Source organism: Mus musculus, chromosome 3 (genome assembly GCF_000001635.26).
Source record: "Mus musculus strain C57BL/6J chromosome 3, GRCm38.p6 C57BL/6J".
NCBI lineage: Eukaryota > Metazoa > Chordata > Mammalia > Rodentia > Muridae > Mus > Mus musculus.
The window spans coordinates 119,753,549-119,779,040 of NC_000069.6; the positions used below are offsets into that span (position 1 = coordinate 119,753,549).

Here is a 25,492-nt window from a genome sequence, read left to right on the forward strand (position 1 = left end):
GACACAGGACCTTACTAAGAATAAATAATAAAACAAAACAACACAATGAAGTAGAAGTATATACTTTTGGATCATTACATTAGACCAGTAGTGTTCATTTCAATAAATAAATATGCCTTCATTACAAAGTTCCATCAAAAAGAAAAACACTGTGTAATTATGGATGCCTATAGATTATTTCATACATAACTGAAAGCCATCTCTACATCTATCAGTTGGTCATAATGTACTAGATACTCAAGTGTACTTGTTAAGACTTCAAGTAATATAAAAAATCCTTATACATGTTAATATATTCATGGTTACATTTTAAAGATTAAATACTCTATAAAAGTAAAATATTTTATGATTCTATGTTAAAGTCAGAGGACAGCTTGCCAGAGTCATGTTTTCCTACCATGTGTGTCCCAGCAATCAAGTGCAGGTCATTAGGCTTGGCAGCCAATGCCTTTACCTGCTGAGCCACCCAGGAGGCCCACAAGTCTTGTTGCACACCATTTATCATATATTACTCAGTCCTAAGGCACTTTAAGTACAGTTTCTACTTTAAATATCCAAACAAATGAAACCTGAAAGCTATTTCTACACCAACACTTCTCTTTAAGTCAAAACCTGTTTTCTATGTCCATCTCCAACAGCAACATCTTCATGAGTAAGGAAAGTAATCTCAGGCTGGACTCTGAGCAAACCATTTCTCTGCTTTCTACTGTAATTACCTTTCTCACAACTGTCTCTCTAAAACTGCTGCTTCTTCAGAAACATTCCTAAGCTCTCCTATAATTCAGTACAAGTGACCGTCACATTAAAACAGAGCACTTCGGTTAAAAACAATAACTGATAAAAAATAAAATAATCATATTGAATCTATTGCTTTTCTGGGTCAGCCTTTAGAGACCACCCACCAGTGACTAAGAACTATTACCGTCCCTTATTAGATTTCTTCCAATCATTTTTAAATTTACTGAGTTATTTTATAACCCAGAATAGACTGTATCATGATGAACATCCTACACATAATTGCAGGCTGGTCTATAGTTTCCCAGTATAGTTTTACAAACAAGGGTCACCAAGGTGACAAAGCTATTGTTCGAATTCTCTAGCCTGGCTTCTTATTTACAGTGTTAATGGTTAAGCTTGTCGATTTGACTGGATTTAGAATCGCCATAGAAACACACTTTGACTAGGGTACAGTAGGATGCTACCAGAAAAGTTTAAGTGTAAAGACCCAGACTACACAGCTAGAGTGCGAAAGGAATAAAAGAAAAACAAAACAAGCTAAGCACCGGGGTTCATCTCTCTTTACTCTCTGAGTACAGACTCAACATGACCTGATGACACTCTTGTGTCACCATGGCTCTCCTGTCCCAGCAAACTACATCTCTTCTTACAATATTAAAAAAAAAGTAAACCTTCCTTTAAGTTGCTCCATGCCAGGTATTGAGTCACAATGAAAGAATAATCTAGGGAGAAAGAGGTAAACTGTCCCATAAATTCCTATGAGATGGTTTACTGAAAGTATAACTAAAACATGAAGAACATGTGCTTCTGTCATGTTTATCATGTCTTAAGGTTGCTCCAGACACAGTTCAATATTAGGTTTTCTGATAAAAATGAAATATTTTCTATAGATATTTCCTTATCTGAAAATTTCTGTTCTCACAACAGTAAAATAAAACTATGTTTTCTGTTTGTATGGAATACAACTTTCCATCCTTTTACTATTAACCTATTTGTTCCAACTAGACTTTAGAATAGTAGCTACAACTTCTTTCTAAATCCAGGGCAATAATCCTTTTGATTAAACTGTATAGTCCAGTATTTTACAAAAGAAAATGGAATGCAGACCTTACAAGAATTTTCAGTTTAGATCCACAACAAAGATTTTCACATACCTTCTTCCCACATAAACTACCCCCCCCCCATTATCAACATTCTCCATCAGGGCAGAGCATCTGTTAGATCCTTTGAAGTGCACTTTTTATGTCACTAAGTTCTGACAAACATACAATGACATTACATCCATCATTACAGTACAACACATACTCTACCCCAGCTCTAAACACTTCTCTATTACAAGCTACATTCACTACCTTGTTTCCCACTGCCATCATGGTTTTATCAGACTGTGAGAGCAACATGGTAAATCAGACTTTGGATAAACCCAGCAGGTACTAAGCATTAGGATCCTTCCCTGGTTTTTCACAGCTTGTTAGTTTACCTACTTTTACCTGGTTGTACCACAACTGTGTATCAATCTACCTACTGTAGGACATCCCATTTCTTCAACATTTTGTTAGAAGAAGGTTTTTACGTCGCTCCCCCTTCCCCAGACATAATTTTTATTTCCTTTGAATAAACAGGAAGGAGTACAACTTTTACAATGTTTAAGGAAATGATTACTTTTATAAGAAAATACAAAATAAGTCCCCCAAACAACTGTATCATTTAGTATTCCTACCAGTATTAAAGTCCTGCTGTCTATATCATCATCACTATTTGGTGGTATCAAAGTTCTGACTTTGGGTCATTCAATTACCTGTACCTATAAAATATGCTGTGTGCCCAATTTCAGTGCATGTATATTTCATGAAACCACCAAAAAAAAAGTTGGCCCTCTAGATAAGTAAGTTCTTTATATGTGGACTCTACCTTGAATTTGTGGAAAAGTCCCCAGAGGAGTCAGGGATTCCACAAGAAGACCAACAATCAACTGACATGGACCCTTGGGGGCTCCCAGACACTGAACCTCCAACCAAAGAGCACACATGGGCTGGACCTATGTCCCCAGCCTCTGCACGTATGCAGCTTAGTTTTCATGGGATTCCCCAATAATCAGAGTGGGGGCTTACTCTAACTCTGTTGTCTGCCTGTGGATCCTGTCCCCCTAACCAGGCTGCCTTGGATGGCCTCAGTGGAAGAGGATATATCTGGCTATGCATTGACTTGAGGTGTCAGTCGGTCAGTACCCAAAGGGGACTCCACCCTTCTCAGAGATGAAGGGGATGGAGAGGTGGGGGGAGTGGCCATGAAAGGGGAGGCCGGGAGGAGAGGGACTGTGATGGAGATATCAAGTGAATAAATAAGTAAATAAATAAGTGTAAAGATATGAATAAGTGAAGAAAACTTAAAAAAAAAACCTTGAATTTCCTACCTGCTTATCTCTATGCAAATGAGATGTAACAATTAGATATCATAATATACAAGACTTAAAAATGCACAGAAAGATGTACACTGGTTATATAAAAATATCACATCTTACAAAGAAGTCGGAGTATTCATAATCTTTGGCATGTTGGGAGGAAGAAGGGGCAGTCCTACAACCAAGCTGCCATGGAGGTGAAGCTCAACTGTTACATATAATCATCCTTCCCCAATCTGTTTATGCCATGCCACTCTTTGTCATGCCACTGAACCGTCCTTTTCCTATCTGTGAATTACTTAGCAGCCAATATGACTTAATTATCATTTCTTACAATTTACTATTTATAAATGTATCATACGATTAATTTTTAATCGTCTATCTTTTACCAAACTTGACCTGGAAGTTTATCTCTGCAGTTGTATCAGTAACTCATACTTCAGAGCTAAGCAATACAACATTGTACAAACAGTACATAATGCCAAAACAGGAATTTATCCTTTCATTTGCTGATGGATATTCAAGTTGTTTTAATTTTGGATTACTATAAACTACTCAACCTTCACATAATATGACATTTTAATGAACTGCATTTACTGTGAATAAAGACCTAGGAGAGATAACAGGAGAATCCTACAGTATACTGCTTTAAGTTAAGAAACTGCCAAATAAAGGCAGTGAGTGCATGCGCAGAAGCCATCAAGGCCCTGGTGAAGCCTCAGGCCATCAAGCTCAAGATGCCAGAGGGCTCCAGCTGCAAACTCTGCCGTCTGGCTTTCATCGCTCACCCCAAGCTAGGAGAGGGATAGGAAAGCAAGAGCTATATAGCTTTCTAGTAAATCTCTTTTATCCCATAAGACTTTGCACCTTCCACAAGCATCAGGGGCCCATAAATATGTGGGTTTACTTTTAAATTCTCTATATTATGATCTACTGACCAACCTATTTGGTCAGGAACCAATATAATTCTCTTTTGATTTTTGTAATTTACAGTTATTTTCAAAATCAGATTATCTTCCAGTGTTTTCACTCTTACCTACTAGCTACACTTAAATCACTCCGTAGAGACAGTACTAGGATTGTAGGATCTAACCTCAAGCTCAGAGTGTTTTTATGTTAAAAGTCACACTATTATTTTATGTAAAATGAGAACATCTTAACTTTTGGGCTGCTATCATGGTCTCATGATTGTAATCAACAAAGTCTATGATACAAAGTTTCCACTATATATACTAAGTGTAATGTACAGAAATTCAGAGAACACAAATTCAAATGACTGAGACAGGGTTAAAAGAAGAATCATTTACATCTGCCATTTCACAGTACTATTCAAAAATAACCTTTATGTGCTCTGAGATTTTAGCTAATGTCATTCTATTAAATCTAAAAAGGTTAGCCTGTACTCTTTTTTTTTCCATTTTTTATTAGGTATTTAGCTCATTTACATTTCCAATGCTATACCAAAAGTCCCCCATACCCACCCACCCCCACTCCCTTACCCACCCACTCCCCCTTTTTGGCCCTGGCGTTCCCCTGTACTGGGGCATATAAAGTTTGCAAGTCCAATGGGCCTCTCTTTGCAGTGATGGCCGACTAGGCCATCTTTTGATACATATGCAGCTAGAGACAAGAGCTCTGGGATACTGGTTAGTTCATATTGTTGTTCCACCTATAGGGTTGCAGTTCCCTTTAGTTCCTTGGGTGCTTTCTCTAGTTCCTCCATTGGGAGCCCTGTGGTCCATTCAATAGCTGACTGTGAGCATCCACTTCTGTGTTTGCTAGGCCCTGGCATAGTCTCACAAGAGACAGCTATATCTGGGTCCTTTCAGCAAAATCTTGCTAGTGTATGCAATGGTGTCAGAGTTTGGAAGCTGATCATGGGATGGATCTCTGGATATGGCAATCTTTTAGTATGGACTTCTTGTTAAATGTCTTTTGCGTGGATATTTCTAGTATCTTTACTATTAGTTTTCAATTACTGGGTACTTTGTGCCTCAGTCTGTGTTTGGTTTTCAAATTAACCTAATAATAGGGAGGATGTTTACTGAGCTGCTTTAAGTTCATGTTTCCCACAAACTGTAACAAGTGTTCAATAATTTCTATTTCAAATAGACATGTGTGTGTGTGTGTCTATATATATATATATATATAGAGAGAGAGAGAGAGAGAGAGAGAGAGAGAGAGACAGACAGACAGACAGACAGACAGACAGACAGACACACATGTGTGTGCCCACATACGCACAGTCCCACTCACTCTGTGGGCTATCCAGAAATTCAAACCCAGTGTTAGGAGGAGGGAAGACTGCTTGCTTCTTGTTTGGTATTCCCATAGATGTACTTTTGGTTTTTCGAGACAGGGTTTCTCTGAATAGCCCTGGCTCTCCTGGAACTCACTTTTTAGACCAGGCTGTCCTGGAACTCAGAAATCCACCTGCCTCTGCCTCCCAAGTGTTAGGATTAAAGGCGTGCGCCACCACTGCCCGGCCCCATGGGTGTACTTTTTGTTTAGTAGTCAATAAATTTATGGAAATTTATTGAACATTTTCATGTTTTAATCTCAACAAGCAAATGTTTCATTTTAAATATTCAATTGTTCAGTCAGAATATTTTATACTTTAAAAATACAAGAAATCTTTAAAGAAATTCCATTCTCTGTTCAGTTATTATTTTAATCTTTCTCTTTAAACTTAATTCTATGGCCTTTACAAACTAATTCTCCTATCTATCTAGACATTTTGGAAGTCTCCCCCTATTGTACACCTCACCCTCTAGTTTTTATTTTTCTCTTTCTTCTTACAATCTGTAATTTTTTATTGTAGGCTAATGATATTATGTATGACAGATATAGAAAGATTAAATTCTATTTTCATCCTTAAGGGCTGTTTTACATATATGTGTGCATGTATGTACACACACACACACACACACACACATTATATATATATATAATGTGTGTGTGTGTGTGTGTGTGTGTGTGTGTATGTATGTATGTATGTGTACATATATTTCGGTTTTTCGAGACAGGGTTTCTTTATATAGCCCTGGCTGTCCTGGAACTCAACTTTGTAGACCAGGCTGGCCTCGAACTCAGAAATCCTGCCTGCCTCTGCCTCCCAAGTGCTGGAATTAAAGGCGTGCGCCACCACCGCCCGGCCATATATGTATATTTTTAACCAGGCAACTAAATTTCATATGAAATCTTCATGTCTGTCATGTTAGATTTCTAGTTCCTTCAACAAATGGCACTTACCACCAAATCTAGTTTTATTAAAGATCTGGGCTTTCTATATTCTAATTGTAAGTTGAGGATACCCTGGAATGTGCTTTATCAGACCTCTCAGAACTCAAACGTCTCAGAAAAGTGTTCATCCTATGACATCACCACAGAGCTCTCAGGCCTACAGTAAGGCAGTTTTGATAGATATTGCAAGCTTCCTACCAGTAAAAATATAACGAAGCTAGTATCCTTTTGCTATGGTCACTATATGAACTTCTGGCTGTCTAAACTGCACCACTTCCCTGTATTCAGGATCCATGGCCTAACCCCTGCATGTTTAGTTCTACTGTGTTTCCTTGGTCCAGTGGAGCCTCTGAGCTTTGTCTATGCAGTCATGGCAGTAAGATGCTTCAAAGCAGAAACCTAAAATGATCATGAGACTCATGACAGGGTGTTTCCTTTCATTCAAGCTTATAATTTCTGTTCATCAAGTCCAACAATCAACTTTGGTTTGTGGGCTTGGAAGATGACTGGGAAAGGGGTCAAGACTACTATAGTTATTACTCAGGTATAGCCTAAATATTAAGTTTTAAAACATCCCTACTATCAATTACTATGTTATACATCAAAAATCTGACAAAGCAGAGTTGCAGACATTTAATTGGTTTATTGTCAGAATCATGGTCTTGTGATACCGTTTTATATTGTACAGAAAAATAAATAATATGTACTAAAAATTCAGCTTTCCACGCCATCATGCTGCAATTAGCATATACTTTCCCGTTTTTAGTTAACTGAAAGAAGTGTGTTCCATCCTTTTATGACCTTTATAGGAGAAAATACAAACTAGTATCAGGAAGATAGGTATAAAATGTAGACTTGAAATAAATTAATATAATAATATTATTCAAAATAAAGTCATAAAATTAAAACATATTTCTTCTTCAGACATTAAAATATTTTTGAGACCTACCCAAGAAAAGCTCTAAAGGTATAAATAAATGCTCTTAGACTTATAAGTAGACAACAAAATGGAAATTCATTAAGAAGTCAGAGCACAAAGGGTGAAACTACAGGGAAGACACTGTGTAGGTCAGGTTCAGGTTGTTACTTACAGCACAGGCAATAGAGCTATAATATAAAGAAAGAAAGGTGGCACAAACACAAAAACTCACAATCTAAGAAAGATGCAAATATGAGGCATGTGAGAATGGGTTTGTGTGTGTGTGTGTGTGTGTGTGTGTGTGTGTGTGTGTGTGTGTGTGTGTGTGTGATTAAAAAGCAAGTTATTAAGCCTGAGCTAGTCTGAGGTGCCTAGAGTCCCCACTACATGGGAAACTAACACAGAAGGACTACATGCCCACTTGAGCCCAGGAGGGGAAGGTCAACCTGGACAGCAGTGAGACTGCCACAAAAGGGGGGGGGGGGGTGGATAAAGAAAGAAAAAGAAATTAAAGCTTTTGAAAATATTAACTACAGGATCCAGGATCTAGAAAAGTCTATAACCCACATTTAAAAACCAAGGCTTTAAGTAGGAAATGTACCATGGTTACAGAGAATCAAGGGGAAAGTTTTACGACTGAGGAATGTGTAGTAGTGTTTCTCTGGCGTGGGGAAGAGCGTGAGTTCAGTGTGTAGCATTAGTGTTGGTAAATAAATTCAATCAGATTGAAACACTACTTGCCCACAAAAATTACCAAATTCAGGCTTCAAAACTTTTAAAAAGCTATTCTGGCATAAAGTATGCTTTGGCTTTAACACTCTGCCCTGGTAAACAGTAAGACGGCAACACTTACCTGTAACTACCATGCCACTCATATTAGAGTTGGGGCTGCTGAGAACACTGCCTGAGAGTAGCTCGTCAGATCCTCTCTAGAAAAACACAAAACAAATTACTGTAAGTCACTGGGATTAAAAAATAATACAAAAGTTTATCTCTTGTTTTTGACTTTTCTACTGCTGCACACAACTGAATCCCTAAGAAAGTGTTTCTCAATCTCCCTAATACTGTGACCCTTAACGCACTTCCTCATATTGTAGTGACCGCCAACCTTAAATTATGTTATAACTGTAAATTTGCTACTGCTATGAATTGTAATGTGTATATATGATTTGCAAGGTATCTGATATGGGACCACTGTGGGATTGCAACAACACCCAGGTTGAGAATCCCTGCCCTAAAGCAAAGGATAAATACCCTCATTCATCCCTCTTCACTCTCCATCTACACCAAGTACACGTGTTTATTTCTAACGTTCCATAATTGATTCTTTGGAAGAGCACACCTCAATTTTTTACCAAGAGGAAAGAAAGGAGGAGGTCAGAGGAGGCAGCCTTTCTCCAAGTATGATTTTCTCTTCCGCTCTAACAGTGTGACTTATTCAGATAATCATTCAAATTTCAAAATGGGGTGCTTGTCACTAGCATATAAAAATCAGGTATAAAATACCAACAACTACAACACGGAAAATAAAACCAACATGGTAGGAATGAAAATTTTCATTTGGCAAAGCAAAACAAAAAGGTATGTATGTATGTATATATAATAAGACAGGGAAAGGTAATACTGTCTCACATGTTCAAACCACTCGGTGATGTTTTAGATATATTGAAAATACCTGTATGTTATAAAAATATAATTCACTAGATAAGCATTTAAAGTAACTAAGTCAACTATTTTGTCTATTTTAACAATGTGTGTATTTAAAAAAATGTATATATTAGCATAGAAGGGCATTTATATTTAAAATAACTAAAAAATATTGGATTAATGAATTTATCAGAATAAAGCTGAATACAACAATCAAGATAATAACTTATGAAATATAAAAAGACAGTTGAAACCAAGTTACTGTATACACAAAAGTTGGCTCCCAGTTACAGGACTGGGGTTTCGTATAGTGAATAAAGTCAGCCCATCAGTCAATCATTCTGCATCTGACTCTAAAGGCAAACAGGCTGGAGAGCTTTGGTGCTTTCTTTACCCAAACAAGCCACACAACCATTTGGAAGGGTTTCTGACGCCGAACCATCCACCATTAACCCACACAAAGCCCAGCTTCCAAAAGTAAACATGGCATCCTTTCCAAAGTGCATTATCATGGTATCTTTCAAGTTGCTTGATTTCTTTTCACCCTAGGGGTTCATAGGAACTACTAAGAAATGGGTAGGAAATACTGCTTCTAAATTAAAGAGAAACCAAGCCTTTACTCGTAATTAACTCTACATGCACAAGGCTGACTCTCTTCCTTTTCTCTACAACAAATCTTTTTGGCAAAATCTTTTGGGAATTAAAAAAATAAAACCCTGTATATTAGTCTTTTTTTTTCATCCTATTATTTCATACCTGTTGTTGAGAGTACATTTTACACATATTCTGTCAGAATACACAGTTTATTATTTGGAACTGACAAGTACTGAGGACTGTATCTACAGCTGTTCTGTACAAGGAATTATGCTCACCCTTTCAGAGAATAAGGCTTACCACTACCATGACCAAGAGAAATGACTCTACAACAATGCTGTTCAGTTTAACACACTGTCTAGTACAATAATTTTACATGAACTATCTTAGTCAACCTAGTTCTTTAACTTGGACTTTATAAAAACCATAAAATAATAATAAATGATGACTGTTCCATTTGATGGCTACTGAAAACAAATCAAACTTTTAGAATCAAATTTTAAATTCAGAATCAAAACCTGTACTAAGAATATGTAATCTTTAAAACTGTTCATCTTAAGATGTCAACTGGTTTTACATTTAACTAAAAATTTCATATGTCAAAATTAGCTTTAAATGTCTCTTGATAAATGAGTATGACCAGAGAAACATCGACATCTACTATGCTACAAGTGATCATTTCAAAAAATGTATCCTACAGAAGGCTCACAAGAACTGAAATTTCTGAGAGAAATTAATATGGTTCAAAAAAAATGGCAAGTCATTTGCCATTAGTTTCAAAGGTACGAGTCAGGGTTTCTTCTGTTATTTATCAGTCTTCTCCTATCATAACTGAGCCTATCATCTACTACTCGCTGGCAAAAAAGAGTTCTTAGGGTTGCCAAGAAGGCAAGCAAAAACTGTAAGCAGAAGTTGAAAAGTCCATGTGCCCTGCTAGAGTGAAGACTGACATCCAAGCACTTCCTACTCTAAGATGCAAGCCTAGGAAATCATGACCTGAAAAAAGAAAACTCTATCAATTCCAGAGAAAAGCTAGACTTTCAAAAAAAAAAAAAAAAAAAAACATACTCAACCTTGATACAGAGAAAGGACACAGCACTAAGTACCTATTAAAGGCTAGAAAAGCACTAAATCACACAGCCAATAAACATAGTAGATTCTGACATCCAAAAGTTACATTTTAAGGACTAAAACTACAAACCTCAGAAGAATCCCAAGCAGAAAGGGAAAGTGCAGCAGTTACACATCATCACAAGGGGGGAGGGGGGGGAGAACACAAGCAGGGATCATACAAGCAAATCAAAGAAATGTGGCTTGCTGAAATCATTTTCTTACACCAGCAGAAGGAAACTTTAGAAAATTTTTATTTCAAGGATCCCTAATAAAGAAACTAAATCTAAAAGGAAATACTGGGTAAAATCCTATCAGTACATAGTCTCAAAGTCCTCAAATAATAACTGAAATAATTCAAGACAATATTCTTTAATAAGTTTACTAAAACTAATAAAATGAGTAAGTTTAATAAGTTCTGTGTGATATTGTGAATATACACATGTGCACATATACACACAAGGTCTTCAGTTCAGTTGTCTGGCATACAGCTCTAAAACTCATGACACTCCCAAGATGGCTGATGAGTGGAAAGCTCAAGGCAGGTTCAAGATAGTTGGTCACTGCAAGAACAAGAAGGATGATGAGGGACAGGGAAAGGTTAAGTTGATCACCATCAGCCAATGGTTTGGTCAATAAACCTATGTAATGAAGCCTCGTCCATAAAAATCCAAAAAGGACTAGTCTTCGATTGTTTCCAACTTTTAGTGTGTAGAGATTTCTGGAGAATGGCTCCGTAGAAAAGTTCTACATCCCCCTCTCATCTTGAGCACCTCTTCATCTTAATCTTAACATTCTAAGTCTTTTTCTTTAGAAAATTAAGTGATCTCAGGACAGCTGTGGGAACCACACATCCAAAAGCAAGGCAAAAAAACCCAGGGGCTTCTGACAGGCATCCCAAGATGGAGAGAATCTGAAGACGGAACCCTCAACCTATGGAATCTAAGGCTTTCTCCAGGGATTATGTCAGAAGTTATTTGGAGAATAATGTTATTAAAGAATTATTGTTTGCTGGAAAAAAAAAGCCTTCAATCTTTATGGGGTCAGTACTCTGTGTTGACTGCCACTGGGTATGGGAAAGAAGAAAGTTAAGCTTGTTTTCCAAACATATTCCAACAGGCTTTCAACAATCAACAAAAGACAGCCAGAAGAACAAGAGAAAAAAATAAAATGTGCAAGAAATGTGTTCATATAATTTTAACAACATGCAAATGGAACATGTGGCCATATTAAAACACTGGTAAACCATGGGAGATAGCTTTCAAGACAGCAGAGTAAAAAAGAACTTTTGAAATAAAATACCAACAACACGGGGACTAACCCCAAGTATCAACAGATGGCACTGTATGAAAAAAATTAGGTTTCTATACAACAAAGGAAACAATTAGCAGAATTAACAGCCAACAAAATGCCAACAAAATGGGAGAAAATCTCTACCAACTATGCTTCAGACAAGGGGTTATATCTGAATTTACAAGGAATTGAAGAAATCACATGCTAAGAAAATCAAAAACTAGCAAAGAATGAACAGTGTTCAAAAAATAAATGAAAATGACCAGTAACTATATAAAAGCATCCAATGCCCCTAGTAAAGGAAACACAAATGAAACCTACTTTGAGACACCACCTCACCTCAGTAAGAATGGCTATAATTAACAAATCTCACATCAAATTTTGAAGAGGGTGTGAAAAGAGAGGACTCTACTCACTGTTGGTAGTGATTGGGGTGAACTAACACAGCTATTGTAGAAAACCATTTGGAGATTTCTCAAAAACTTAAAAAAGAACTACTATTTCACTCCTTGGCATAGATACCCAGAGAATGCCCTATCCTTCTATAAAAAGATCTGTACCCCATGTTTAATGCTGCTTTGTTTACTTTAACAAACAACAGAAATTAACCTAGGTGTCCATCGACAGAAGGATGGATAATAGTGATATACAAGTATGTTCACACACATACACAGGAGAGAGAGAGAGAGAGAGAGAGAGAGAGAGAGAGAGAGAGAAAACACACTAAGTCCTAAAGAAAAATGAAGCTAAAAATGTTGCAGGAAAATAAATGGACTTAGAATGTATAGTATTAAGCAAGATCACACAATCTCAGGACAAAAACCTGCATTCTCTCTCACATGTGAAATGTAGCCAATACATAATAGGTAAACAAATGTACATGTAGGTAAAGTAACAGGTTAGAAAGACCACAAGAAAAGCTAAATATAAGGATTTAGAGGATGAATATGGACTAAATTCAGACAATGAACATGAGTTCTAAAAGGAGATAAATATAAGGCTATTTTTTTTTTCTAATTCTGATTCTGCCCTGGATCATTTTTTTCTTCCTAGCGCTGGATAAGTGCATGAAATGTATCTGATGTTGCAAATGTAAAGGTTAATGTAAAGCTCCATATTAAAAATATTAAAAATATGGAGCTTTTGATCCCAACACTTGGGAGGCAGAGGCAGGCAGATCTCTGAGTTCAAGGCCAGCCTGGTCTACAGAGTTCCAGGAAACCAGGGCTACAAAGAGACCCTGCCTTTAAAAACCAGGTAAGTAGGTAGGTAGGTAAGTAGGTAGGTAGGTAGGTAGACAGTCAGACAGACAGGTGGGTAGATGGGTGTGTGTGGATGGATGGATGCCAAAAACAATGTACACTCCATTAATCAGGGGGAAACAACCAGGAACAAAACAAAAACAAGCAAACAACAACCAAAAACCCACAACACAACACAAACCATGAGACTAACAAAAATTAAGAAACTCAATAAAACAGTGTCAGTAACAATTTGAAATGTAACACTTCTGTACTTATCCAAGACATAAATCAGAATGAAACCCTAGGAAATAACACACTGCTGCTAGGTAAAGTTTAACACACTCAAGCCTTGGTGTACACTCTCAAAACGGCCATGCATACACCAGCACTGTTCAACTTTAAATCCTTATCACAAATATCCACCAAATGAGATAATTTGAACATTTTCACAGAAGAGCTCTCCACAGTATTATGCAACTGCACATATAATTTGGCTAATTACTGAAATCTTCACTGAATCAAAACAGAAGTCACAGCCAGAGTCAGGTGTACTGGCTTACATGGGTAATCCCAGTACTCGAGAGACTGAGACAGAAGGACTGCCTACATAATGAGTTCAAAGCCAGTCTAAACCACAGTGTGAGACCCTTCCCCTACCCCCAAAAAGACAAAGCATGGGTAACTATTTTTTAAAAATCTATTACATTTGTACATTTGCATATACCTGTGTGTACACACACAAACACATATATATACCTGATATATATATATCAGGGAGAAATTAAGTTTTGAGATTCTCAGTGACATAAAATGAGTGAATCCTCATATCTTGTGTATGACATGACATAACTGCTTATAACCTACACACATCTTCCAACATATAAAGTCTTTAAGTTACTTACAAAACATAATATAAATTGTACATATCCGACATGTTTACAAGAAAAGTCTTCACATACGCAACCAATTTAAAGGCAGGGTTTTCAATACACGATTACCTGAATGCAGACCATATAAGCCAATGAGCATGGAAGAACAAATGTATTATCTTTTTCAATTACATGACAAAATTATATTTGAAAGAAAAAAATCTTTAGCATACACCTGTGCTAAATGTCCAGGTAGGTAAAGAAAAGAGCATACAGCCATACACATATATGTAGCACTTACATTTTAAGTGGTAGATTGGAGATTGCTAATACTATCACAAATAAATTTAATTGATTCCAGGGAGAAAACAATGAATAAAAATAAGGCATTTTAATCACCCCGAATAAGCCACTTCTGTGAAATAACATCTAACCAAATGATCAGAAAAAAATCAGAACAAACTACAATCAAAATTGAAGATTAAGATATCACACAAGGCCAGGAATAGGGACCAGCAGGTAAAATGGGGCAATCCTGATGACAAGAGTTCAGGTCCCCAGAACCCATGTATAAAGGTGGACGTGGAGTCACTCATCCGTAGTAATCCCAGTACTGCTACAGAAAGATGGAACATGGAGACAGGAATTGTCCTGCAACTTCCAGGATAGCTCGGCTGAAGTTCAATAGAAGGTGAAAGTTACGATATTCCCAGGAGTTGTCTCCTGACCCCACATGTACAATGAACAACATGGTGCACACAATCCCACAAGTAAATAAATGTTTTAAAAGCCATCACAAAATTATTTCACAAGCAACAGATACAACTTGATGCTACATAAAATTTGGCTCATGTTCTGGTCATCTCTCCTACTTAACAAGCAAGACTTGTTTTAAAGATTCATTTACTGTTTTATGTATGTGTCAGCATGTGTTTATGGCACATGTGTACAGGTACCCACTGATTATAAAGGAAAGTGTTAAATACTGTCTTATTTCCTCAAACACAGGAGGAACAAGGGGCAGGAGCTGATGTGCAGGCCACGGAGGGATGCTGCTTTCTTGCTTACTCATCATGGCTTGCTCGGCCTGCTTTCTTACAGAACCCCCGACACAAGTCCAGAGATAGTACAGTGTTTAAACTCTCTCCCATCAATCATCAATTAAGAAAATGCCGCCGGGGCCTAGCAAACACAGAAGTGGATGCTCACAATCAACTATTGGATGGATCACAGGACCCCCAATGGAGGAGTTAGAGAAAGTATCCAAGGAGCTAAAGAGATCTGCAACCCTGTAGATGCAACATTACGAACTAACCAGTACCCCGGAGCTCTTGACTCTAGCTGCATATGTATCAAAAGATGGTCTAGTCGGCCATCACTGGAAAGAGAGGCCCATTGGACACGCAAACTTTATATGCCCCAGTACAGGGAAACGCCAGGGCCAAAATATGGGAATGGGTGGGGACTTTTGGGATAGCATTGGAAATGTAATTGAGGAAAATATGTAATAAAAAAAAAAGAAAAGAAAAAGAAAATGCCCTACAGCTTGATTTTATGGCATTTTCTCAACCGAGGTTCCCTCAATTAATATTACTCTAGCTTGTGTCATAAAGTTAACCAGGACATATCCCCTGAAGTTGAAGTTACAGGTGGTTATAAGATGCCTGATATGAATCACGGGAGCCAAACCTGGGTCCTCTGGAAGAGCAGCAAGCATTCTTAAGTGCTAAGTCATCGATTATTTTTAAAAGACAATCTATGCACGAGATATGCAAAGGCAGAAAGCATGGGCCATACTCATTCTGGCCAAAGAGCCTCAAGACTCAAGAAAAATAGGTCAAAACAGTAGCCTGAAAATCTGTTTTGTTCCTTAAATCATCCTAATATTGATTTATTCATTCTATTTAGATGTCCATGAAATCTACTGGAATATAAGCTCTCTAATACATTCCATGTTTATCCAAACACAGTAAGATGCCTTTCATGAAAAGCATAGTGAAAAAGAAAAATGCAATCAAGTTCAACTGGTTTAACCAGATACAATTTTGAAATAAATTCTAAATAACTGAATCAAAAAAGAAATCTAAACTTCAAACACAGACTTAAAAACTTGAAGATCTTGGCAGAGGAAGTATAAATCATAAGCTGAAAATCTGTTTAATCTTCCTCATAGTAAAACAAATCCAAATTAATTCTGTATTTGGATACTTTCTCACCCACCAGACTAGCAACACTTCCAACTCTTTCTTTTCCTGAGACAGGGTCTCTCATTGGGACCCAGAGCTTACCTGATTTTTCTACAACAGCGAGGTCCTGTGCCTCCCCTACCACCTACTTAGGGCTACAGGCACACACTGCAAAACCTCTTCGTACTATTATATGAGACTCTGGCATTTGTATTTCTGGGTAGCAAAAACCACCCCACACAAAACATTTAGGGATATCCAGTAAAACTGTATTTGTACTATACATTGATCCAACAATTTCATATTTAGGACTTATTCTAAATAAATACTAGTTATTTTTCATTCTGGCAAGAGTAAAACCAGTGTACAGAAGACATGGTTTGTTTTCCAGGAGGTGTCATTTAGGAAAATGCCAAGATATAAGACATTATGCATTATGTTTTCTACCTATGGTGGGAAGGAAAATGAAGAATTTACATGTGCATGTAATGAATGAGTTGGATAAACCAATCAATTAATGAAAATACACATTTAAAGAATACAGAGGGTGAGCTAAGTTTCTTTGAATGTAGCTTGTTTTGGGTCTTTTTTTTTTTAATTGGAGGAAAGATAGTTAAAAAAAAATTTTTTAATTTAATCCAAAATTGAAAACAAATCTCTTTATTTTGCTGGTAGAACAGAGAATAATTTCAATAAACTTTAAAATTCAATAACTACATTTGGCTTCTATGAAATATGCCCTAAAGTCAAAAACATGATTATTAAAAAAATCTTTATTTTAAATAATGTTAGTATAGTATTAATATGGCTTTTAGTAAAGTAGTGTCTCTTTTAAAAGCTAGTGCTACATGTGGTAAGCTAGTGTTTCTTAAAGTGCTACTCATGGTATACCAAGGTTAATATTAGCAATCAAGATTTTTCAGGGACAAGAGATACAAGCATAAAATGAGGGGGCTAGAGAGATGGCCCAGTGTTTAAGAGCACTTGTTCTTACAGGATTTGGCGTTTGATTCCCAGTACCCACATGTCAATTTTCAACTGCCCGTAACTCCAGTTCCAAGATGTACATGATACACAAACATACATGTAAGCAAAACACTCAAACACACAAAATAAATCTGAAAAAGAAATCAAATAAACAAAACCAGTATTTTAAAACTCAAATAATCAAAACCAGTGTAGCTTTAAGTATGAATGAGAAATACTGAATGAACTTATAAGATATTTCTATCAAAAACTGCTAACTGCTCCTGAAAGAGTGGTGCAACAGAAACAACCTTAAAGCAAGTATCCCTTGGCACATCATTATGTGATTGCTCGGGAGCATTTTCTACACCTTGGGCACAAGGACTTTTGAAAAGCATGGCTCAAACTTCAACCACATGTCAAAAGTTACTGGTATTTGAAACTCCACTTGCCCAAGATTTAATAACATTTTAAAAATAGTCACTACAATAGACTACAAAACAAAGGTAAAAATCTTAATTTCCAAATGGTAATAATAACAAAAAAGGAGGAGGCCACACTAATTACACTGGAGGTTGATCATTAGAAAAACTGTGATGAGGAGGGGCTTAGGAGACCCAAGCCCTCCCTCCCCAAGGAAGCATCAGCAGTCAGTGTTTGCTGGGAGAGAGGGCACCATGTCTTTCAGTGCTGCAGCCACTGGTAAATTTCCCATACTCCAGTGAGTCGCCTCCCACCCAGGGAGAGGACTTCTCAGGAAGGAGGGTTACAGTAAAAGAGAGAGGAATAACAACTACAATTCATTATATTCATGTATGAAACTATCAGAGAATAAAATCTATCCTGCTTCAGTTTTAAAAACTGCATGTGGCTACAGTGTAAACATGTAATTCATGAGCAATTCTTAGTGGACTTTTAATATATGAAGAAAAACCATGTTATTTTCACAACACCAGTAGGATTACACAATCACTTGTTACTGAAAGTGAATAAATGATAGGAGCATTCTATAATGAGTATGTCAAACTGACAACATCTCACCCTACTGATGAATGTCACAAAAGGAATGAAGACAGTCTGCTCCTCCAGAAATAATACAACAGAAATGACATAGCATAGCAAGATATTCTTGCTAAATATTAAACCTGTATCAAGTTTGATCAAGTTTCATCTAATTTATATGTTCATAATTAATGAAGAAAATATAAGGAGCATATGAAACAAGCAACAGAAGACTAAAGGGTGGAAATAGAAAGTACGAAGGACTGGGTATAGGAATAAACTGATAAAAAAGAGCTCTAAGAGACATTAATCAACATGTTGGCTTTTCTTAATTCCTAAAAGGAAAACTACTCATTAAGTTATTTTAACTTTTACTGTATAAAAAGAATACTGTCAATGTAATCAATATACATCCTTAACTTTTGATGTATTTTAATGAAAAATAGTTCAAGATCAATTTAAATTAGACAAAATGTGAGACTCTGTGTGGCAAACATTTAACATATTCGTAACAGTGGAAGGCACTAGAGCAGTAATTCTCATCCTGTGGGTCCTTAACCCCTTTGGGGTCAAACAACCCTTTCACAGGGGTGACATATCTGATATCCTGATATCAAATACTTACATTATAACTCATAACAGTAACAAAAGTATAGTTATGAAGTAGCAGTGAAAACGATTTTATGGTTAGGGATCACGACAACGTGAGGAATTATATTAATGGGTCCTGACATCAGGAAGGTTGAGAATCACTGCACTAGGGAATAAAGTTAGTATCCTCACTTTTTAAGCAATGAGGTATAAAGTCATTACATGAGTTCTTTCTATAAATTTGTATTTGAATATGATACTATCTGAAACTATTAGTATTCAATTACTAGTCATAGGACTCTTGAACACATAGCTGAAATATGAGATTCACCACACTCAAATCTGTTCCAGTTTCTCTAACAACTTCCAGGCACCTATGCTGCTTCCTGGGTAAACGTTTCAGTTGTTTCCTTTAAAAACAACAGCTATAAACCTATTCGGATACATAAAAGTTTGTAACTTCTTAGTACTGTCAGAAGTTAAGTCTGTATTACAATGTGCAACTTTTCATGAACATTATTGGTTTACAGGGTTTGTTACCTGGCAGGATCTGAACTTTATATAAGGACACTGTAAGAGCTGACTAATACCTCTCACAACATCTTTTTACCCAGAAGTTCTTCATCCTTTTTTTTTCCCTTCTTCCTCTTTTTGACTTTTTGAGACAGTTTCTCTGTGTAGCCCTAGCTGTTCTGGAACTCACTTTGTAGATAAGGCTGGCCTTGGACTTTCAAAGATCCACCTGCCTCTGCCTCCAGAGTGCTGGGATTAAAGGCGTGCACCACCATGCCTGGCTCTACTCTACCCTTTTTAAGTATTACCTCTCATTTGCTGCAGAGAACTGATACACATTTATAGAACCTACAGAACTGCCCATGGCCTGCAACTGTTTGCTATAGTCTACTGTGGTCTATTATGTTCTCTACATTTCCAGTTAACTGACTGGTAGTGGTACACAAAGACTTCTTAGAGTTGTGAAGTATGCGGGTGAGGTGGAATGGCGGTAGGTTACTAAGTAGGGTTTTTTTCTATTAAAATAAGGTTCATTTAACAAGTGTATGTTTAAAAACCAACAATATTCCTTTATATTTTGATTCATTTTGTTTTGCTAGACTGAGAGAAAAAACTGTTGACCAGTACTCTTACAGAAAGAGGGTGGGTGGGGAGAAAAACACCATTCAAAGTATTAAACTTGGTGCTAAATGACTGCATTTCTGCCAGTCACCACAGACTTGTCATTGCCTCCCATGTCTCTCAACCCATCTCCTAGGAAGAACAGCTTACTATTTCCAAGGACCCACTCTCACTGAAAAGTAACCCTACCATAGCTGTATGGCATTTACTTAAACCCTTGAGTCTCCAAAGAGACGGGATCCCTCCACAGACTGGATCTTTTGTCTATCCCAACAAATAGGAATATGGTAAAATAAAATCAGTATTTATCTTTTTACTTACTGCTAAATTGTTCATGAATTATAAACATAGCCCAAGACACTTTCATAGTCATTATGCATTAACTGAGAACTACTTAATATGTAACTCAACAATGGAATACAACTCAACACACTGTTTACAAGTCTATGTTCCACAGAGCTGGCACTCAATAGATATTATGTTAGAAAACTTGACATTTTTAGAAAAACCTGTAGCACAAGGTACATGCTATGGCACTAAAAAAGACTTTAATCAAAATCTTAAAACACCCAACTTTTAAAAACACATACCTTATTTAAAAAACAAACAAAAAGTTACATTCAGGACTTCAGAAAATCGAATAACCCCATTAAAAAATGGGGCTCAGAACTGAACAAAGAATTCTCACCTGAGGAATACCGAATGGCAGAGAAGCACCTGAAAAAATGTTCAACATCCTTAATCATCAGGGAAATGCAAATCAAAACAACCCTGAGATTCCACCTCACACCAGTCAGAATGGCTAAGATCAAAAATTCAGGTGACAGCAGATGATGGCGTGGATGTGGAGAAAGAGGAACACTCCTCCATTGTTGGTGGGATTGCAGGCTTGTACAACCACTCTGGAAATCAGTCTGGCGGTTCCTCAGAAAATTGGACATAGTACTACCGGAGGATCCAGCAATACCTCTCCTGGGCATATATCCAGAAGATGCCCCAACTGGTAAGAAGGACACATGCTCCACTATGTTCATAGCAGCCTTATTTATAATAGCCAGAAGCTGGAAAGAACCCAGATGCCCCTCAACAGAGGAATGGATACAGAAAATGTGGTACATCTACACAATGGAGTACTACTCAGCTATTAAAAAGAATGAATTTATGAAATTCCTAGCCAAATGGATGGACCTGGAGGGCATCATCCTGAGTGAGGTAACACATTCACAAAGGAACTCACACAATATGTACTCACTGATAAGTGGATATTAGCCCCAAACCTAGGATTCCCAAGATATAAGATACAATTTGCTAAACACATGAAACTCAAGAAGAATGAAGACTGAAGTGTGGACACTATGCCCCTCCTTAGAATTGGGAACAAAACACCCATGGAAGGAGTTACAGAGACAAAGTTTGGAGCTGAGATGAAAGGATGGACCATGTAGAGACTGCCATATCCAGGGAACCACCCCATAATCAGCATCCAAACGCTGACACCATTGCATACACTAGCAAGATTTTATCGAAAGGACCCAGATGTAGCTGTCTCTTGTGAGACTATGCCGGGGCCTAGCAAACACAGAAGTGGATGCTCACAGTCAGCTAATGGATGGATCACAGGGCTCCCAATGGAGGAGCTAGAGAAAGAACCCAAGGAGCTAAAGGGATCTGCAACCCTATAGGTGGAACAACATTATGAACTAACCAGTACCCCAGAGCTCTTGACTCTAGCTGCATATGTATCAAAAGATGGCCTAGTCGGCCATCACTGCAAAGAGAGGCCCATTGGACACGCAAACTTTATATGCCCCAGTACAGGGGAATGCCAGGGCCAAAAAGGGGGAGTGGGTGGGTAGAGGAGTGGGGGTGGGTGGGTATGGGGGACTTTTGGTATAGCATTGGAAATGTAAATGAGCTAAATACCTAATAAAAAATGGAAAAAAAAAAAGCTAACTTTAAAAAAAAAAAGTTACATTCAACTATTACCAAAAAAGACATGCTTGGTATTATTTAATTACTCATGAAAGCAAACCAATGAAGAAGAATTCAATAGTCCTATAGTACAACTTAAACTGTGAGTTACAGATGAATGTGTTATTTTTAGAGCAGAATCCAATTTGGTAAAAAAGCAAGCTACTCTTAACAACAGGAATACTTTATCATCACTCTATTTATAAACAGACCTTGATTTTTAGTTAATAAACAAAAACAAACAAACAAACAAAAGCCAACTGCTATAAATCTGGCCATATTTACAAGTCTGCAACAAAACGTGCAGTATTAAATACGAACAAAATATAAGACAGCATATTCAATGAAAAGCAAGTCAAGATCTAGAGGATGCCATAGAAGCATCACTAAGAGGGATAGAATAGCTAAACCCTGTATCAGAAAAGGTTTGTGTGTGCTTAGGTTCTGTCAATCTGACATACATGAGAGAAGAGGCCCAGGACAAAGGAACTTAAGCTGAGGAACGGTCTCCATCAGACAGGCCTAGGAGCAAATCTATGGGGTGTTTTCGTTGATTATTGACAGGAAGGGCCCAGTTCCCTGAAGATGGTGCTACCTCTGGAAAGGTGGTCCCAGGATGTATAAGAAAGCTGACAGAGCAAGCTATGGGAAATCTCCCTCATGGTCTCTGCTTCTTTCTGTTCCTGGCTTTAGCTTGTCCTGGCTTCCCTTGATGACTAACTTGTAAGCCAAATAAACCTTTCTTCCCCAAGCTGCTTTTTCAGCCATGGTGTTTGTCATAGCAACAGAGCAGCAAGTAAAACCACTTGGTAGAGAAAGCATGAACCTTACTCCTAGCACTTGGCGGGGCAAGGGGAGGAGCACAACTGTGAGCTCTCGGTCAGCCCGGTCTACGCAATGAATTCCGAGACAGTCAGAGCTACACAGTGAGAACCTGTCTCAAGTAAAGTAATTAATTAATTTAAAAAAATCAAAAATAAAATTTTTTTAAAAAGGAAAAGTATACATTCACATGAAGAAATGAAAGAAGGAAAAAGAATCAATGAAGACAAAAAAATTGACAGAAAAGTTCATGAAGCTGAAGTGAGAACATTTATACTATGAATCAATAATCAAAACAACACATGAATAATCAGTGTAAGAATGCAGAGCGCTCAAGTTCCTGCAGGTTCTAACCTGGAAAGCAGGGAGAAGGGCTAAGTGCAGAGGCGCACAACTGTAGTGCCAGCTTCCCAAGAGGGCAGACCTGAGACTCCTATAGGTGTCATCTACATAAAAGTCTTAGGTTGGAAAAAAATAACAGTAAGATCCTATCTCAAAAAGGAAAAAAAAAAGAAAAGAAAAGAAAAGAAGGACAATAAAAAGCATAAAGGATGCTCAGTATGTAACTTAAAACTTCCCCACAGAGAGAGCAAGCCCCAGACCTACAGAGCCTCACTTTAAAATGGCATTCCTTCCTTAATGGATGGTTCATAGAGCTTAAATTCATGAGTCAGGAAGATAGACTATTCATCCTAAATCAAAGGACAAGTAAAACTGGCTACTCTTACCACCTCCAGTCAACTTAACACTTACTACAGCTCACAGACAAGAAAAAAATGGCAACCAAACAGCTGGTCATCAATGGTAAATGTAAAAATTCTGTTAGAATCTGAAACAAACATCAGATTAACAAACTGAATTTGGTAAAAGTGCAGAAAGCAAGAACAAGAACACATCATATTTCTAAACTCTTGCCCCAAACAATCGAAGTTGAACTCTTAAAAACACATCAACTGGGGGATGAGCTCAACATAAAACAAAAAGACATATAAAACTTCACAGTGAAATCATAAAAACCAATGCCCCAAACTTAAAGACCTATGTGAATGAAGAAATAAGCTTTATTCTGTCATTGATAGGAAAATTCAATAGTAAATTGTCAGTTCTTCTCAAATCGCTTCACCAATTCAAGCCAAATACAGAAGGATTCCAGTATGCTTTTTGTGACTCAGAAGGGCCAAAACAACTTTGCAAAAACAACAAAGTTGGCAGAGCAAGGCAACTTGATTTCAAGAGTTAATATGGAACTAATGCTTACAACAGTATGCCCTTGACATCTAGATAGATAAACACAGTCCACAGCAGAGAAGACAGACATAAAATCATATATAGGAAAGCTTTTTAAGGCAACTTATTTTTGACAAAGCTGCAAGACTAATTAATGAAAGCATTTTCTAGCATTGTTAGAAAAACTGATGTCAATATCTAAAATAAATTTTTTCAATCCACGTTCTCAACCTGTTTTGTGGGACTCTTGACTTTTTCTCTCTTCTCCCTGCTTCTCATACTGTAGTCCTCCTCTCTACCCCCTTATTTCCTTCTAGGTTTTTGATGTGTGTGTGTGTGTGTGTGTGTGTGTCAATGTAACAAAATGCAGAGGTCCTGAAAAACTGTAATTCCCAAATGGAGAAGAGACCTAAGTATTAAACTGGAATGAAAACTCTTAGAAAACAAAAAAGTCATTTTACTTTAGGTAGGAAAGGCTTAAATAGGACAAACTAAACCATCCATAAAAGAAAAAGTTAACTAAAATGGAGTTTAGCAGCGTAACTACTGCTCTTCACAAGTGCTGTATAGAGAATGGAAGGTAATAGAAAATTTGTGCAATCTACTCAATTAATAAAAACAAGTCCAGAATGAAGCCTGACAAAATCCAAACGTAAAACAGTATCTTAGAAACATGGACAAATAAACAAGCTAGATGTGATGGCTATCCGTGATTGTCAACTTGACTAGCCTGGAGTTAACCAAACCCAAGCTGGTGGGTAGACCAGACCCGTAAGGAGTTTTTCTTAATTAATTCACTGGAGGCAGGAAGACCTATCCTACATCTCCATCTTTTGAAGTCAGAAGACCTAACTTCTGGTGCTGGCCAATTTGAAGGGCATGGAGGAGAGACACTTTTGCTTTTTGCCTGTTTGCCTTCGTTCTCAAGGGCAAGTTCATGTATGTTGAAAGGCATTCTTTCACTGGCATTATAGAACCTAGTCCTTCAGGATTCTGATGTGAGCACATGACCAGCTGACAACAGTAGCCTCTTAGACTTAACTATTACTGAATTCTTGAACTTTTGGTCTGGGAGACACCACTGTTAGACTAACAGAACCACAGCTGTGGTCATTTGAATGAAAATGGCCACTAGGCTCAAAGGGAAAGCTATTATTTCAAAGGAGGGTTCCTGGCCTTGTTAGAGGAAGGGTGTCAATGCGGAGGGGCTTCAATTCAAACCAGGTTTGTCTGTGATTCTCTATGTCTCTCTGTGTGTGTCTGTCTCCCTCCCTCTTCCTTCCCTCCCCCGAACCCCCTGCTGCTGCCAGCCAATCCAGATGTAGAACTCTTGGCTTCTTCTCCTGCACTATGTCTACCTGCATGCCACCATGCTTCCTGCCATGACTATAATGAACTAAACCTTTGAATCTTTATGCCAGCCCCAATTAAATGTTTTCCTTATAAGAGTTGTCTCCATCACAGTGTAACTTAACAGCAATAGAAATTCTATGACAACAACCTATAAGCTACTCTAATAATAAAGTCACACACGC

General features: G+C 37.4%; 1 protein-coding gene across 8 annotated transcripts in view; it reads right to left on the reverse strand.

Moving 5' to 3' along the window:
• Ptbp2 (polypyrimidine tract binding protein 2) overlaps positions 1-25,492 on the reverse strand; it is a 65,907-nt gene that overhangs the window by 34,808 nt on the left and 5,607 nt on the right. For all 8 annotated transcript variants that reach the window (XR_001783719.2, XR_375549.2, XR_001783718.2 and 5 more), the window contains exon 3: positions 8,155-8,230. Coding sequence is in view for 4 of the 8 variants with exons in the window: in XM_006501732.2 (XP_006501795.1) it covers positions 8,155-8,230 (76 nt within the window). In the remaining 4 variants the exon portion in view is untranslated. The remainder of the gene's footprint in view (positions 1-8,154; positions 8,231-25,492) is intronic.